The 13,828-nt window shown below is 34.3% G+C and overlaps 1 protein-coding gene across 1 annotated transcript; it reads left to right on the forward strand.

The window, feature by feature from the left end:
• Positions 1-410: 410 nt before the first annotated feature.
• On the forward strand, positions 411-1,506 carry Rap1 (RAS oncogene family member Rap1). Its single transcript, XM_073093790.1, has one exon. It carries the CDS (start codon positions 594-596, stop codon positions 1,155-1,157), a length of 564 nt encoding a protein of 187 aa, XP_072949891.1. The 5' UTR covers positions 411-593; the 3' UTR covers positions 1,158-1,506.
• Positions 1,507-13,828: the final 12,322 nt, after the last annotated feature.

The raw sequence follows: 13,828 nt of genomic DNA on the forward strand, positions 1-13,828 counted from the left end.
TAATAATTAACATTGTTTTAAAATTAATTAAAAGGGTTCTGGGATATCTGCTGCAATTGCCGCAATATGGACTCTTCAAAGCCTATAAAAATGTGTTGTATTAAAAGCAACTACATGCAACGATTACAATGATTAAACTACTGGCTGTACGGTTAATAATAATAGTATGGTACTAACCTTACTTCCGTAGATTTTAGTAATAAACACAATAAAAAAGTATGTAATGTAATTCAATTTTGCTATAAATAAAATTGCATTGTTCATCGCAAAGTAACAAAATATTTTAAATTTGTGAGTAATATATCTTAATTTACTTATTTGGTTATTTGTATCTTTTTGTGTAAATGACGTCATGAACCAATAAATTTTTCCTGTTCTACGTTTCATTTACTTTGCGGGTTAAGTTCAGTATTCAACTGGCAACTGGCAATACTCGGTTAACTAAAGTAAAGTGAGCCATCGCCCTGTTAACGGTGTCATGGCGGTTTGACTTGTTAAAAGTTTTTTTGCAATAACTGACTAGTTAATGTGCTTCTTAGCAGTTTGATATTTGATTTCAGTGAATAAAATCACGTGATACACAATAGTAAATAATGCGTGAATACAAAATAGTAGTGCTAGGTAGCGGAGGCGTGGGAAAGTCCGCCCTGACAGTACAATTCGTACAAGGCATCTTCGTGGAGAAATACGACCCCACCATAGAGGACAGCTATCGGAAACAAGTGGAAGTGGACGGACAACAATGTATGTTGGAGATTTTGGACACGGCGGGCACAGAGCAATTCACGGCGATGAGAGATTTGTATATGAAAAACGGGCAAGGTTTCGTGTTAGTGTACTCGATCACCGCACAGTCCACGTTCAATGACCTGCAGGACCTCCGGGAGCAGATCCTGCGGGTGAAGGACAAGGACGACGTGCCGATGGTGCTGGTGGGCAACAAGTGCGACCTGGAGGCGGAGCGCGTGGTCGGCAAGGATCAGGGCTCGAACCTCGCCCGCCACTTCAACTGCGCGTTCATGGAGACCTCCGCGAAGGCCAAAATCAGCGTGAACGACGTGTTCTACGACCTAGTGCGACAGATCAACAAGAAGTCTCCGAAAGAGGACAAGAAACCCAGGAAGATGCCCGGAAGAGGGGGCTGTGTCCTCCTGTAATCGCCTCCGACACGTCTAGGTATAAAATATTTAATAATTTGAAAGACTTCTCGTACCCGGATTTGGCTCTTGATGGTTCCAAAAGATAACTAGATCGGGTGAGCGATGTTGCTTGTCGAATACCTTTAGCATTTCGAGAATGTGCATTTGTGGAGCTGTATAAAGATCCAGTGCCGTAGGTCGAGTGGAAAATGCACAGACATCACAACTCTGAGAAGACTGTTCATATTTTGACTGTTGAGGCAGGTTTGATGTCTACTTCAGCTGCTAACTTCGTTTGGCCTGTTGAGGCTTGGTTAGGATGTTTGAGTAATATCAATTAATGATACTTGAACAATTTTCATGTATAAAGGTTTTACAATGTTAAATAAACCAAATTGACAGCCCTTAAAAAAGAAATTATAAATTAAATTTACACAAATTGTTCATAAAATGAAACAATGTTTCATATATGAAAGAGAGGTTATTTTCTAAGGGGTTGACAGTTCAATTTGGCGTTTAAGGTCCAAGGAATACAGATATGAGAACTCATTAACCAATGTTGTAGGCATTAAACACCAGATATATGCCTCTCAGTCTGTATTAATGGTAGTGTTTGCAATGAGGATGTATTTGATGACTCTGTGTATGTTTCACTCTGATATTCCATGTGTTGTGTGAATGCTGCTTTGTTCAGAAGTTACAATGTTATTTAATCAAAACTTTATATCTAGAAGCCTTAGATTTGGAGTATGTTCTCTAGAGTCTTTAGAATGTTATTTTCAAACTATTAAATGGTATATAAATAAGAACACTATTAATCTTAAAAAAGTATAATGTAAATAATTATTAGATCTAAATTTTGGACAACTTTATTCATAACAATATTTTTATTATAGAGTTACTCCAAAATCGAAAGTATGTTATTTTATTAAGTATTAATTACCACTGCTAAGTTCATACAGTCCAAGTCAATTACAATAAACAGGAAACACATGTCAACGGGGTTTAACAAAGATTATTTCTCCAATTTTGAGCATTTTTGTCCAAAAGATACTGTTAATGTATGCATTTGTAGGTTAGATGATTGTGGTGGGGTGTTTTTGGAACTATGGTTCAGAGATGATATTTATATCATAAATAAAACCTCATATATGTTTATTATTAAATGTAGGACCTATGCATTTATTAAAATATATTAAGTTTTTACAAAAATATAACATAAAATAGCACATATTATTACTAAATAGTATTCATGTTGCATGAAACAAAAAAAAACTACAATTAAATTGTATGCACATGATACGCTAGACACTCATTTCATTTTTGCTAAAGGATAAGTAACTTGTAGAGAATATTCACAAAAATGTTGCATTTTACAAGAGTAGTGACCATGTTGTCTAGATAGTATGTTTTGTCAGTAGGTGATATAATTCAACTAGTGTTTGTATAAATAAATGGTTGTGACAGTGTCAGTCTGTATGAACCTCTAATGAAGTAGATTTGAAGCCGGTACTGTTGTCTCGCATAATTATCTGTTCCTTTGTAAGCGTCGGTTGACAATGTATTTATCAGTTATTATTGTATTATAATGTCCTATATTCCTGCCTATAGTTCTGTTGTTAGTTATCTTCAAAGTTGCACATTGACATATTGTCATAAATTTTATGCACATTATACAGTTGTTAATGATATTTTATGGTGCGTGTTTGTTTTTGTTTATAAATGTTATCTCACTGTCTGAACTTAGCACAACAAGTAATTATTCTACTGTAGGCTTTTAACTTCTGAACAATTAGTATGAGAGGTAAGTGCAGGCTCGGTAGAGGCCTGGATTTGTGCCAGCGGGCCTGAACCAGTGTATAATGTTTAATAATTAAGAATACATTAAATTTTTTCAGATATATTATTGTCTTGTTATATAATTCAAATGTATCGAAGGAAAGTTGGTATTGCGACACTAGAATTTGATATCCTTTGAACAAATTAGTGAGCCTTAGGTGAGCGCACCCCATATGTAGTGTCCAGTGTGAAGTGGTGACGCATTCTGTGCTGTTGTGAACACCGCAGAACACCACTCAACAGACTGTAACCCCTTACTATTAAATTAAAATCTCTAAAAAAATTATCGTTATTGTAAATGAATAAAAGTTTTATTATTACAGGCTCATTTAAATGTAAATTACCAACATAATTATGTGTTGCTACTATGGAAATCTTTGTTAAAGTAATAATTATATTAGGTGTTCAAATATTGTTACGGTATTAGAAGTTTCCTCAATTGTCATTTCTGTTAACATGTAAGATTTATTGCACAAGGATATTGGTAACGACTTGATCTGAGTTGAATTATATTTTTATATATATCGTGCAAATTGTGAACTTGTATATTTTTATCTTTTCAATCAATAATCGACATGTACAATAACTATTAATTTCTTTTTTTTTTGCAAATTTATCAATAAAACCAATTTTAAATATTAATGTTCTGGGATGTGTATTCTTTCTTGTCTTACGGTCGGTCTTAATGCACGGCGCGGTGTAATGAGGCCGGAGCATATCTGAGTCACGCCGGCAGTCCGCGCGTCACTCGACGACAATTGGACCGGAATTTTAATGGAATTCAATTAATTGAAACAACCAATTACCATCTACAACTATTTTATTGACTCGACAAGTGTAAAAAGTTTCATAAAACGTGTCTCACCTCGTACAATATGACTAAACTAAATAGGTACAATAGGTTTGATAAAAAATACATAATGGCAGTGTGATGTGGCGGGCGTATGTCGACATTCTAGTAACATAAGAATTGACACAGTCCAATAAAAGGGAACAGAATACGCCTTACAAACTACAAACTATGACCAAGCGACTAGAACACGTAGGTACCTATGTGATTAAATTGCAAATAAAGTGTTTGGTTACATTGCACTAAGACTACTGACGCGCCCCATACGTGAAACAAGGTCTCGTAGATAGATCGAGTCCACCATGGGACGCGTTTTACACAAAAACTTAATTAGGTACATAACAATATCAACATTAATGTTCGTGTACCACGAAGCGTGTGGGAGATAGTATCTACATACAATAGCAATAGACCAAAAACATCCACGGACGGCTGATACGAGCAACTATTCGTATTCTTCCTTATCGAGGCACCCGGGGAGTGTTAGAAGCTTATCGTTCTAATTTAGCATAATGTGTTTTGGGGTCATTCATAAAGAACGAACGTAGTATAGGCCAAACGTCGATATTGTTAGATCGAATGTGGATAGGTGCAGCTTTATCACATTCGCTTTTGTAGATAGCTATCCGATATTACAAACAACCGCTTTCGTAATATCTAATTGTCATATTTAGAGGAAATGCGATAACATTCACAGATAACTGTTGTTAAAACAAGTACATAAAATTGTCCTAATTCATGCACAGATTAATTTCACATATGAAACGCATGTACAACAATTTCAGTTTTAAAAACGTTAATAAGCTGAGCCAATACAGTAGCTCGGGGTTAAATCGAAATTGTAGGCTAATTCGGTCATCTCTTTAAAAATTGGCAACATGATACACGTAAATCATTTTCATGGCATGTTTTACGATGCTGCTAATGTAAAAATAAAGAACCTTTGAAGTCGGTTCAAAATATATGGCAAATTTAACCTACAACTTCAGTCATATGGTTTTATACCAAATAATCTTCCTTAGAAATCTACTTAGGATGATGCCCATTGTTATTTCACTTCATAGCACCGGGCTTGCACCCATCCACCACGGTGGGCAACTGCGAATGGGCAACCGCAATGAACTGAGAAATGTTCAAGAGATAATGAACGATGAGGCTATGAAGCATACAAGTTTCCCCGCGATGATTTAATTCAAAGGGAAACGTTAAAGCACGTATAATTACTAATTAGTACTCCCCCTTGTTCTATGGAATATGCTTTATCGGACAAAAAAATTGTTTCTAAAATTCTTATAGGCATTAATACTTAGTTTCTCAAATTAGTCTATAAAACTAATATGCAAAGAAAAATACGTTATAATGCTGAGATTTCATTCAAAACCGGAAAAAACTATAATAAATACTATATTTAATATGCAAAGCAAAACTTCATACTAGTTACATAAATAAAGTATTTCAATACATTGTAATACAATTTTAATTAGTTTCATCAATCATAGTTAAGTACCTGTTTACCTATTACGAAGAGTTTACACACATTTTTCCTTTACAATATGACGTCATAACTTCTTTGATATCATACAATTCACATGAATCGAGGAAAATAACATAAAATTCTACGGATTTGTATATTTACGTGCTATGTTCAATAATTATACGTAATTTAAATCTATAACTACGTGGAATAAATTTACATAGAACCTATAATGTAATTCTAACGATATTATTTTTTGTATTTTTGTTCTCCAGACAGAAATGACAAAAACATATTGATGAGATTTTTAAAGATTTGCCATGTAAAATTCTGACTTATAATATACTGTACGCCTTCTCATGACGCTGTCTTGCAATTAAATTTAATCATTAGTAAAGAAATATAGCCTTTAATGTTTTTGTCAACTGAACCTTGTCGGAGGCCTTCCGCGGTTTAAATATCCGTCGATCGTTCAAATAAATAAAGCATCGTATTGAAATATTTTCCTGGAAATAGATTGCGAACTAAGTATTTGGCGTAATTTTACTCAAAATAACAAACATACCATTTTTGTATCGAATACCTGACGTTCCGTTTTATAATTATCATAATTATAGCTTGTTTACACCTGAATATTATCGAATGTGTACCAATTAAATTCTTGCGACCTTGTACCAATCTCCATCTACAAGGTTTTTAGGTTTTGTATGTAGAGTACAAATGGGGTATTCAAGGTGGCTCTCGCAAGCAAGGTTCTACAGTTACGGTAAGGAAAACACTGTTTTTTTTAATCTAAATCAATCGTGCCTCCCCTTTCAGACTAGGATAAAATTCATTATGCACCATTGAATAGGCCTGTTGTGTTACTACCAACCAGCCTAAAACTTGAAATAGACATAGAAATGGGAAGTGGGCGACTCACGCCTACGCCAAAAATTTTACATAACATCTGCCTCCCATCCTATTCGATTCCGTATGAAAAATAAGCAAATATTTCGCCTAAAATTATAAATTGTTCTCATTTATTCAAACTGCTACCCACATGTTTATATACCAAAAATCCGTTTCCGTGTGTTTGTATCCGAAAAAGATTAGTCAATCTATTGAAACGATTATTGTATGCAACGATGCAGTCGTATGTAGTGTTATTGACTTTTTAAACGTTATATTCTACAGATCCCAAGAGAATGTGAACGTTTCGCAAAAGGAAATAAAAACAATTATGTCTGATAAACATATCTGATAAATTAAAAATTTAATGATGTATTCTAGATGATAATTTGTTCACTAGAAAACTATGTACTACTAATATATAAACAGTATCTACTGCAAAGAAACTTAGTAAAAGAATTCAACAGTTCTAAGTAGGTATCATTTCGTGACTGGTGTTCAATGTTCCCATACAATACCACCCTCCAAGTGGAGATTCTTAAGTGGCGCTCAATTCCCACTTCAAAGAAAGCCCTCTTCCCGGCCGAGGTCACTCTCGACCGCTGAGACAATGTCCCACTATAGTGACAGTCTGACTGACGGTCACGGCTATTATTTCATTAAAATACATTGTCCTGCTTGACCCCTTTGAGTTTTGTATACTATATCGACTGCATTCTATTGTGACAATTTTCTTTGTTACATCAATGAGAAGGTATTAAGATTCATGGAATATATTTTAACATTGGGGAAACTGTATCTTTTACGTTAATAATAACTAAAATAACTATACATGAATGTTTAATATGCAGACAGCATATTAAACATTCATTAATTACGTTCATATAAATAAACCACTCGTTATTCGGTCGCACTAAAACACCTTTCATGGTGATTCGACTTACAAAACACATTTGAATATGAATGACACACATTGTCATCAACCCACATTTCATAGTTGAATGCTCAATTGACTAATTAGTCCATGATGGGGGACCTGAGTCGGCCGGTTTAGAGGTTTTACATTCACCCATTTAGTGTCGATACACACTTGACAATAGAAAGTTGAAAATTGGGAAAAAGTAAATAAAAATATTTTAAACATGTAACTGGTGTAAATTTGACACTATAAACAATAGTACATTACAATACGAGGACGAAAAATTTTTTTCTGACAAGTGTGAGTTTGCAGGCCGAGCCGCAGGCGAGGACTGCAATCACACGAGTCAGAAAAACATTTTTCGTCCGCGTGTTGTATAAAATTTTATATTACGGGGTCGGAAATGGGGGTTTTGCGCACGCGAAGCGTGCGTAAAACGTCAATTTACGCACGCCGTGATATAAATATATTTTGTTTGCAAACATATTTTAGTTTTTCAATGTATAACTCACACTATCTGAGTACCGATTACGGGCTATAACTACTATCTACAGACATCGATTGGAGCGAGACTAAACCGTTGTTACGAGCAGTTACAGTGTTAATAAATTATTTCTTTATGAGATTGACTGGTGCCGACGATCGCGACTGTGGGGAACGAAGGCGATTACGACAAAGACCTACTATAAAGGGGTCAAGTATTATGATAATCTTATTATTACTATCTTACAATAAAAATATTGGGAACTGTTATTGGGAAGTGTTAAAATATTACATATCTAGGATTCGAACCTTGAACCTCTAGACTTACGAGAAACTTGACATAAAAAATGCAGTAGTCAGTAGATACCCGCAAGTGACCATATTAGGTTAATATAGAATCCACCTTAAGAGTTGAAACCCATTCACACATTGGTAGGTTCGTAGGATCTTGGCCAGTGTCGGGTTGAGTAGGTGTGACTTGCGTAGGAAATATTTGATAATAACACGCCTTATCGCCCAAATTGGTAACTGAACTGTAAAAACCACTTAATAAATACATAATTGAAATATTTCCCAATTCAATGTTACGTTTTATTAGTTACCAAAATAGTAAGAGATCCTATTATAATATAAGCAGACATAACATAATCTTAAGAAAAAAATAATTACATTTTAAAAATATATTATTTTTAGTTGCGTTATAGTTATAATTATTTGTCAAGTTGGTAAAATAATTTTGTAAGCAATTATAATGAATTACATAGTATGCATGCATCACCACGTAGGTACGTCATTACGTCAATAATTATATTAATACGGGTTTATACGCCACTAATTATCGCCTGTGGCTTTATGCATAGTTAGCCTACGTGTGTTCTAATGTCCATAGTTAGCCTACGTGACAAAAATATCATGTATGCAGGGTAATGTAATAAAACACAATAGGTACATATTTACATAAGGAAGTGGTAAAGCCTTTTGAACGGATGACATTTGCCTAAGAACGTACTTGTCCAAGAGCTAACTATAGCGAAGTGGGTAGACAAGAGGCTAATGCTTCCAAGTCATCAACGCACAGACATAGAGACATTTGCCAAATGCGTAACATTCTCATTTGCGTAGCGCTTTTCTTGTGATAGGATAATTCTGATTAGGTACTTGAATAGAAATGTTGCAAAGAACAATAACACATCGATCTAATTTTGCATAAGGATGTTCACTAAATTTACATAGTGGTAAATGTAACTTAAAACGGAGGACTGTCCAGAGTTACGAGAGGTGGCCTTTGAGATGTTTGTAGATCAGCAGTTTTAGGATCAGAGAAGTAGAACAGATGTGTATCAAACTTCCTGATGCGAGGTAAACTATGATTAAGTCGTTAAGATGAGAAAAAAATTCCTAGAACACTCATTACAACCTACATTACTCATTAGAACAACGCAGAAGACAACATCTTTACGATCAAACAAAATAACCCTTTTAACTTAAGATACAGGCACTTATAGTTAAGTGGACAACACAACACACTACGTTGACAATACGTATAAAAACTACACTACTTCTAAGTACGGGTTACGTTTTAGCGCGAAGTGTTGAGTCATTGACAAAAACAATCAGCTTCCGACACGCTTCCGGTTCGCTCGCACTGACCTCAGCTGACTTGCCGTGACTCACCGAGACGCTCGCTCGCTGATTCACTCGCGAGCGTCAATCATCCGCGTGTGTTGCACGCACCTTACAACATGACGTCGTCATGAGTCTAGCTTGCTCGAGAAACCATTAATGTCCCACTGCTGAGCACGGGTCTCCTCTCAGAATGAGAAGGATTAGTCCAATAGTTCACTGCGCTGTCCAAATGCGGATTGGTAGACTTCACATACTTTTGGATTTTGTCATAATTAAATTTTAAGTAAGTGATAATTAATTTCTAACTCGCACATAAATTTGAGAAACCAGAGGTGCATGGCTGGGATTTAACCTTCGGACCCCTCGATCGAATGTCCTGGTTTCAACCACTAGACAACTGTTAACACTGTCTATTCTATAAGAATTTCAGCTTACGACTTAGCCGTTAAATGTTTTTTGGTTAGCAATGTTCGACAAGCTTTAAGCAAAAGAAGAACGCGGCTACTCAACAAGTTGGAGCGATGAATTGAAGAAAAGACAAAGGGAATCAGAAGACACAGCACGGATTGAAGCACCAATTAGAAGATAACTATCCAGCTAGAGATCTCAAATTTGCATAACGGTTTTTAATTTGGTTAGTCGCATACAGTTTTAACGCAAAACAATCAAATATTGTCAGGGTAAATAGTAGCCTATGTAAGTACTTGCCTGAAAACCCAAAAATGATTCAGTCGTTTCTAAGATCAGCTCATATGCAGACTCTTTAGTTATAACTCCTAAATTAAATAAACCACATTAATTTCCGGTTTTTGTGAATTTGTAACAGAGCTAACAGGTTTTTATGGAAATATGTCTCGGCTGGACAGAACAGACTTATCGACCTTTACGTGGACAAAAATATCACTAACGGGACTTAAGATTACTATGTAAAGAAACACAAAGATAAAGCAGGGCAATACACGCGGGTACACGCACACGGCGAAGTGCGTAATTGTATAATTGTGTGAAACTCTTCGTGGTAATCACCTTCAACACATAATTCTGCCTTATAAATATTACAGCAATTAATATGTAATAACAGCAAGTGTTAGAAGCATATGGTAAGGGAGACATAAGATGTACCATACATACTGTAGGTACTAGACATAACTGAAACTTAGGGGAAGCGACGCATGTATGGTCTCAGATAGGATTTCGAATTCTTTGTACATAATTGTCTAGAAACCTGTATTCGAATATAATATAAGTTTATATAATAAGTTTCCATCCATCCATCAGCCTTTAATAGTCCACTGCTGTACAGAGGCCTATAGGCATAATAAGTTTACCGCTTCTCAATCCCAACAGACTGAAGCGAGATCGCTTACTACTTCAAATTCATAAAAATCACAAAGCATAATCAAGGAGTCAGTCGTTATAACTTACAATGCAACTGGCGATAATAATACGCACAATTATATTATGAAATTTAACGTGACAAAACCACTGCACCACATGTGTATATCACATATTACGCCATGCCTAGATAAGGTCACGCGGAGGTACAAAGGACAATGCGATGTACCTATGCCTCGAACTCGTAAACAACGTGTATTGGAATCGATCGTAACAGGATGCGCAAGCACACGGGTTTTATTGTTATGTAAGAACAAATACGACCGATTTTCGTATGGAATGTTATAGAAACATTCTTGAAAAACTTTAAATTTTGAAAATAAAACGTTAATTTTATAATAACGCATCTCATTTATATCTAACATCGTATTCATTGAACTACTTCAATTATGATAACTAATGTTGATTAACAATAGCGCTAAAAGAAAAATGGATGTTCCAAGAACCGAGCGGAAAATAACTTGGGAAGTCTTTACCATGTTTTATGCCTTAAACCAATTTAAAGGACCCAATCTCATGGCTTCTATATTTTATGTACTCTATAAGGTACAAATAGTCATACTGTAATGAGTTTTGTTACATGTGATAACCACATTTTGTTTTGTTTAGTCTGCATTGAATCGAGCAAAAAAATACACAATAAAACCGGTATTGTTGAATTACTGATAAAGTTATATGTGTTAAGTGAGTCACGCGCCTGGCACGAAATATAATATTTTAATCATAAAAAATAACTATTATCTTCAAAAAAGTATTATTTTTGAACACTTAGAATACGCTCGATGTCATTAGTATAACTAAATTTAAAGTAGAACAAACTGATATTCATTTTAGAGTCGAATTTTATATACTCGTATAAAATTAACTTACTCAACATATACCCCGCAAGGAATTATTTGCTTTGCTATGTAATATCAATCTATTTGCCGTATACATAAAGTTGATTATATAGTGGCGTCGGGTTAGATCTATTTATAGATTTTATGCCCTACTAGGAATACAATGAACCAACGGAACTAGGGTTAGATCGATTTGTTTATCAATGGGTAATATAATCAGATGCCATTCAATTCACTGAACTGATAAATAATTTAAAATGTTGCGAACACTGTGAATTAGTTACCTATAGACATCGTGAATAGAAAATTTGAAGCAACTACATAGTTTTAAATTGCTTTGAAAATAAGAAATCAGTTACGTAACAATCCACTGATTTTAAGTGAATCGTACTGCAAGGATTAGAAGGGCCACAATAGGGCCATTGGACTGTATGAGTTCATTTACTAGCTGGAGTATATGCTCATATGTTTACAATTAATCGTAAGGATACTGTCAAAAAAATGCTACACTATAATAAGGGTATCCTTATCATAAAGTAATAAGTATTTCCATTTGCGGTTAGATACAACTCGCATGGTAACAGGAAACACTTTAGGGAAAGTTCTACCAAATTTTACCCAAATTTAGTATATAAATGTATTTAAGTCTATTAACAGCCGTAAATCCTCGCTATTCTACAATTACGAGTAGAACAAATATAGCTGGATAGGCTGCTTTATATATTTTTATTTTATAAATAGAACTTGCGTTAATTTCAATTATATTAATAATTCGTCGATAAAGTTTATATCCTTCACATTTCACTCTAGCCGTCTGACATGTATGGGATGCACAAGCGGGAGAAGGGAGGCTTCTAAATCGTCTAAAGGCCTCTGACAAAATATAAAAACAGTTATTTAGTTAGGTACTATACTTTCATAAGCAAACCATTTGCCGGTTCTTTCCATTTTTAAGATTTTTAATAAGTTATATCGTCTTTGAGGATTATCAAGATCTTTGTTTACTATTTGTGATAAACTCGATTTTATCACTCCGGGAATGCCTCGAAATAAAGCTTATTCTACAACTTGCAGGCACATGCAAATAAGAGTAAATATAATAGCCGAAGTTACTTATCTGATTCGTTTTTAAGTAAAATTTTGCCGTCCGGAATATGACTAAAAAATAATACTTTCTACTCATAAAATGTCAAGTTTTCATTGCTTCATTCCGCTGATCATTTCAAGATCACATTTGAGTTACAAGCATGCCTACTGCATATAAAATAATACTTATTTGAGCTCGACACCTAGTACCTAGTAAATCTAAACATTACAATGTAAAAATTATGGACCTCTAACCTTAATCTTTAAAAAACTATAAAATTTGTTGCAATTTTTTTGGACGGAATAATTCTAGAAATATGTTGATTCCTGATTAATGGAGAGGATGGTCGCCATTTTTTGATATTAGAGATATTGACGGTAATAACAAATGGATATCGGCTCTGTAATGTCACCAAAAAAAATCTAAACGAACGAAAAGTAACCTATACTATTTTTCATATTATTTTTAGCGCTGTTTCCCTTTTGTAGCTGTTTTGCTTCAGATTTAGAATTTTAGATCCGAAATCCATTAGCTAAAAAGTCAATAGTAAAAGATTAATGAATTTAATGTTTAATATTAGTATGATTGAACGATCCAGACTCGTAATAAAAACAATTTGGCACATTTAGTGCAGGCGGCTTGTAGTGAGACACGAATTTTAATAAAAGTGGTGAAAAGTGGAATTTAAAATAAACCATACAAAAGCTCTCAAAATTAACAGATTTTACACTTTCACGAAGAAAGTAGCGCCACCACTCACTTTTATAAACATTCATGTCGGGTTTTTAACAAGTTTGAGATCTCCTCCCCATTAATAAGAAATTTTATAATACAACGAAAACTAAAGCAAAAATGACTAGACTAGGTTTCCTTACTTTCCAGCTTAAAAAAAAATATGAGATCAAAATATTAATATTCGACCACACGAATAGCATAATATAGGAAACCTAGTAAACTGTATTTTAAAATTTTCAATATTTTAAATTTTGCTATTTTTTAAGAAACATGTATAAATAATTACAATTAAATATTTCCAACCTTAGAGTGTTAAATTGTTCCCAAACAATATATTTTGTGGCCAAATTATTACAGCACTTTAAATCTATTTCGGTATTATTTAATTGAGGTTATGTTTTAATTTAAAGGCCGTAATGAAAATTAATATATTTGTAAAAGTCGTTCCAACCAGTTTCAAGTCAAATGGGACATATCAAATTGTTATATTTCCCAACTTTCTCGTGCACCCGTGCCTTTGTCATGTCAAACCGCTATTAGGCTTCCAATTT

The sequence above is a fragment of the Epargyreus clarus genome, unplaced genomic scaffold (genome assembly GCF_041222505.1).
Source record: "Epargyreus clarus isolate Ecla_fem2 unplaced genomic scaffold, WU_Ecla_fem_2.2 ptg000005l, whole genome shotgun sequence".
Lineage (NCBI taxonomy): Eukaryota > Metazoa > Arthropoda > Insecta > Lepidoptera > Hesperiidae > Epargyreus > Epargyreus clarus.

Bases quoted from the DNA above. Each gene is read 5' to 3' on its own strand.
- Rap1 (XM_073093790.1), top strand. From the start codon at position 594: ATGCGTGAATACAAAATAGTAGTGCTAGGTAGCGGAGGCGTGGGAAAG.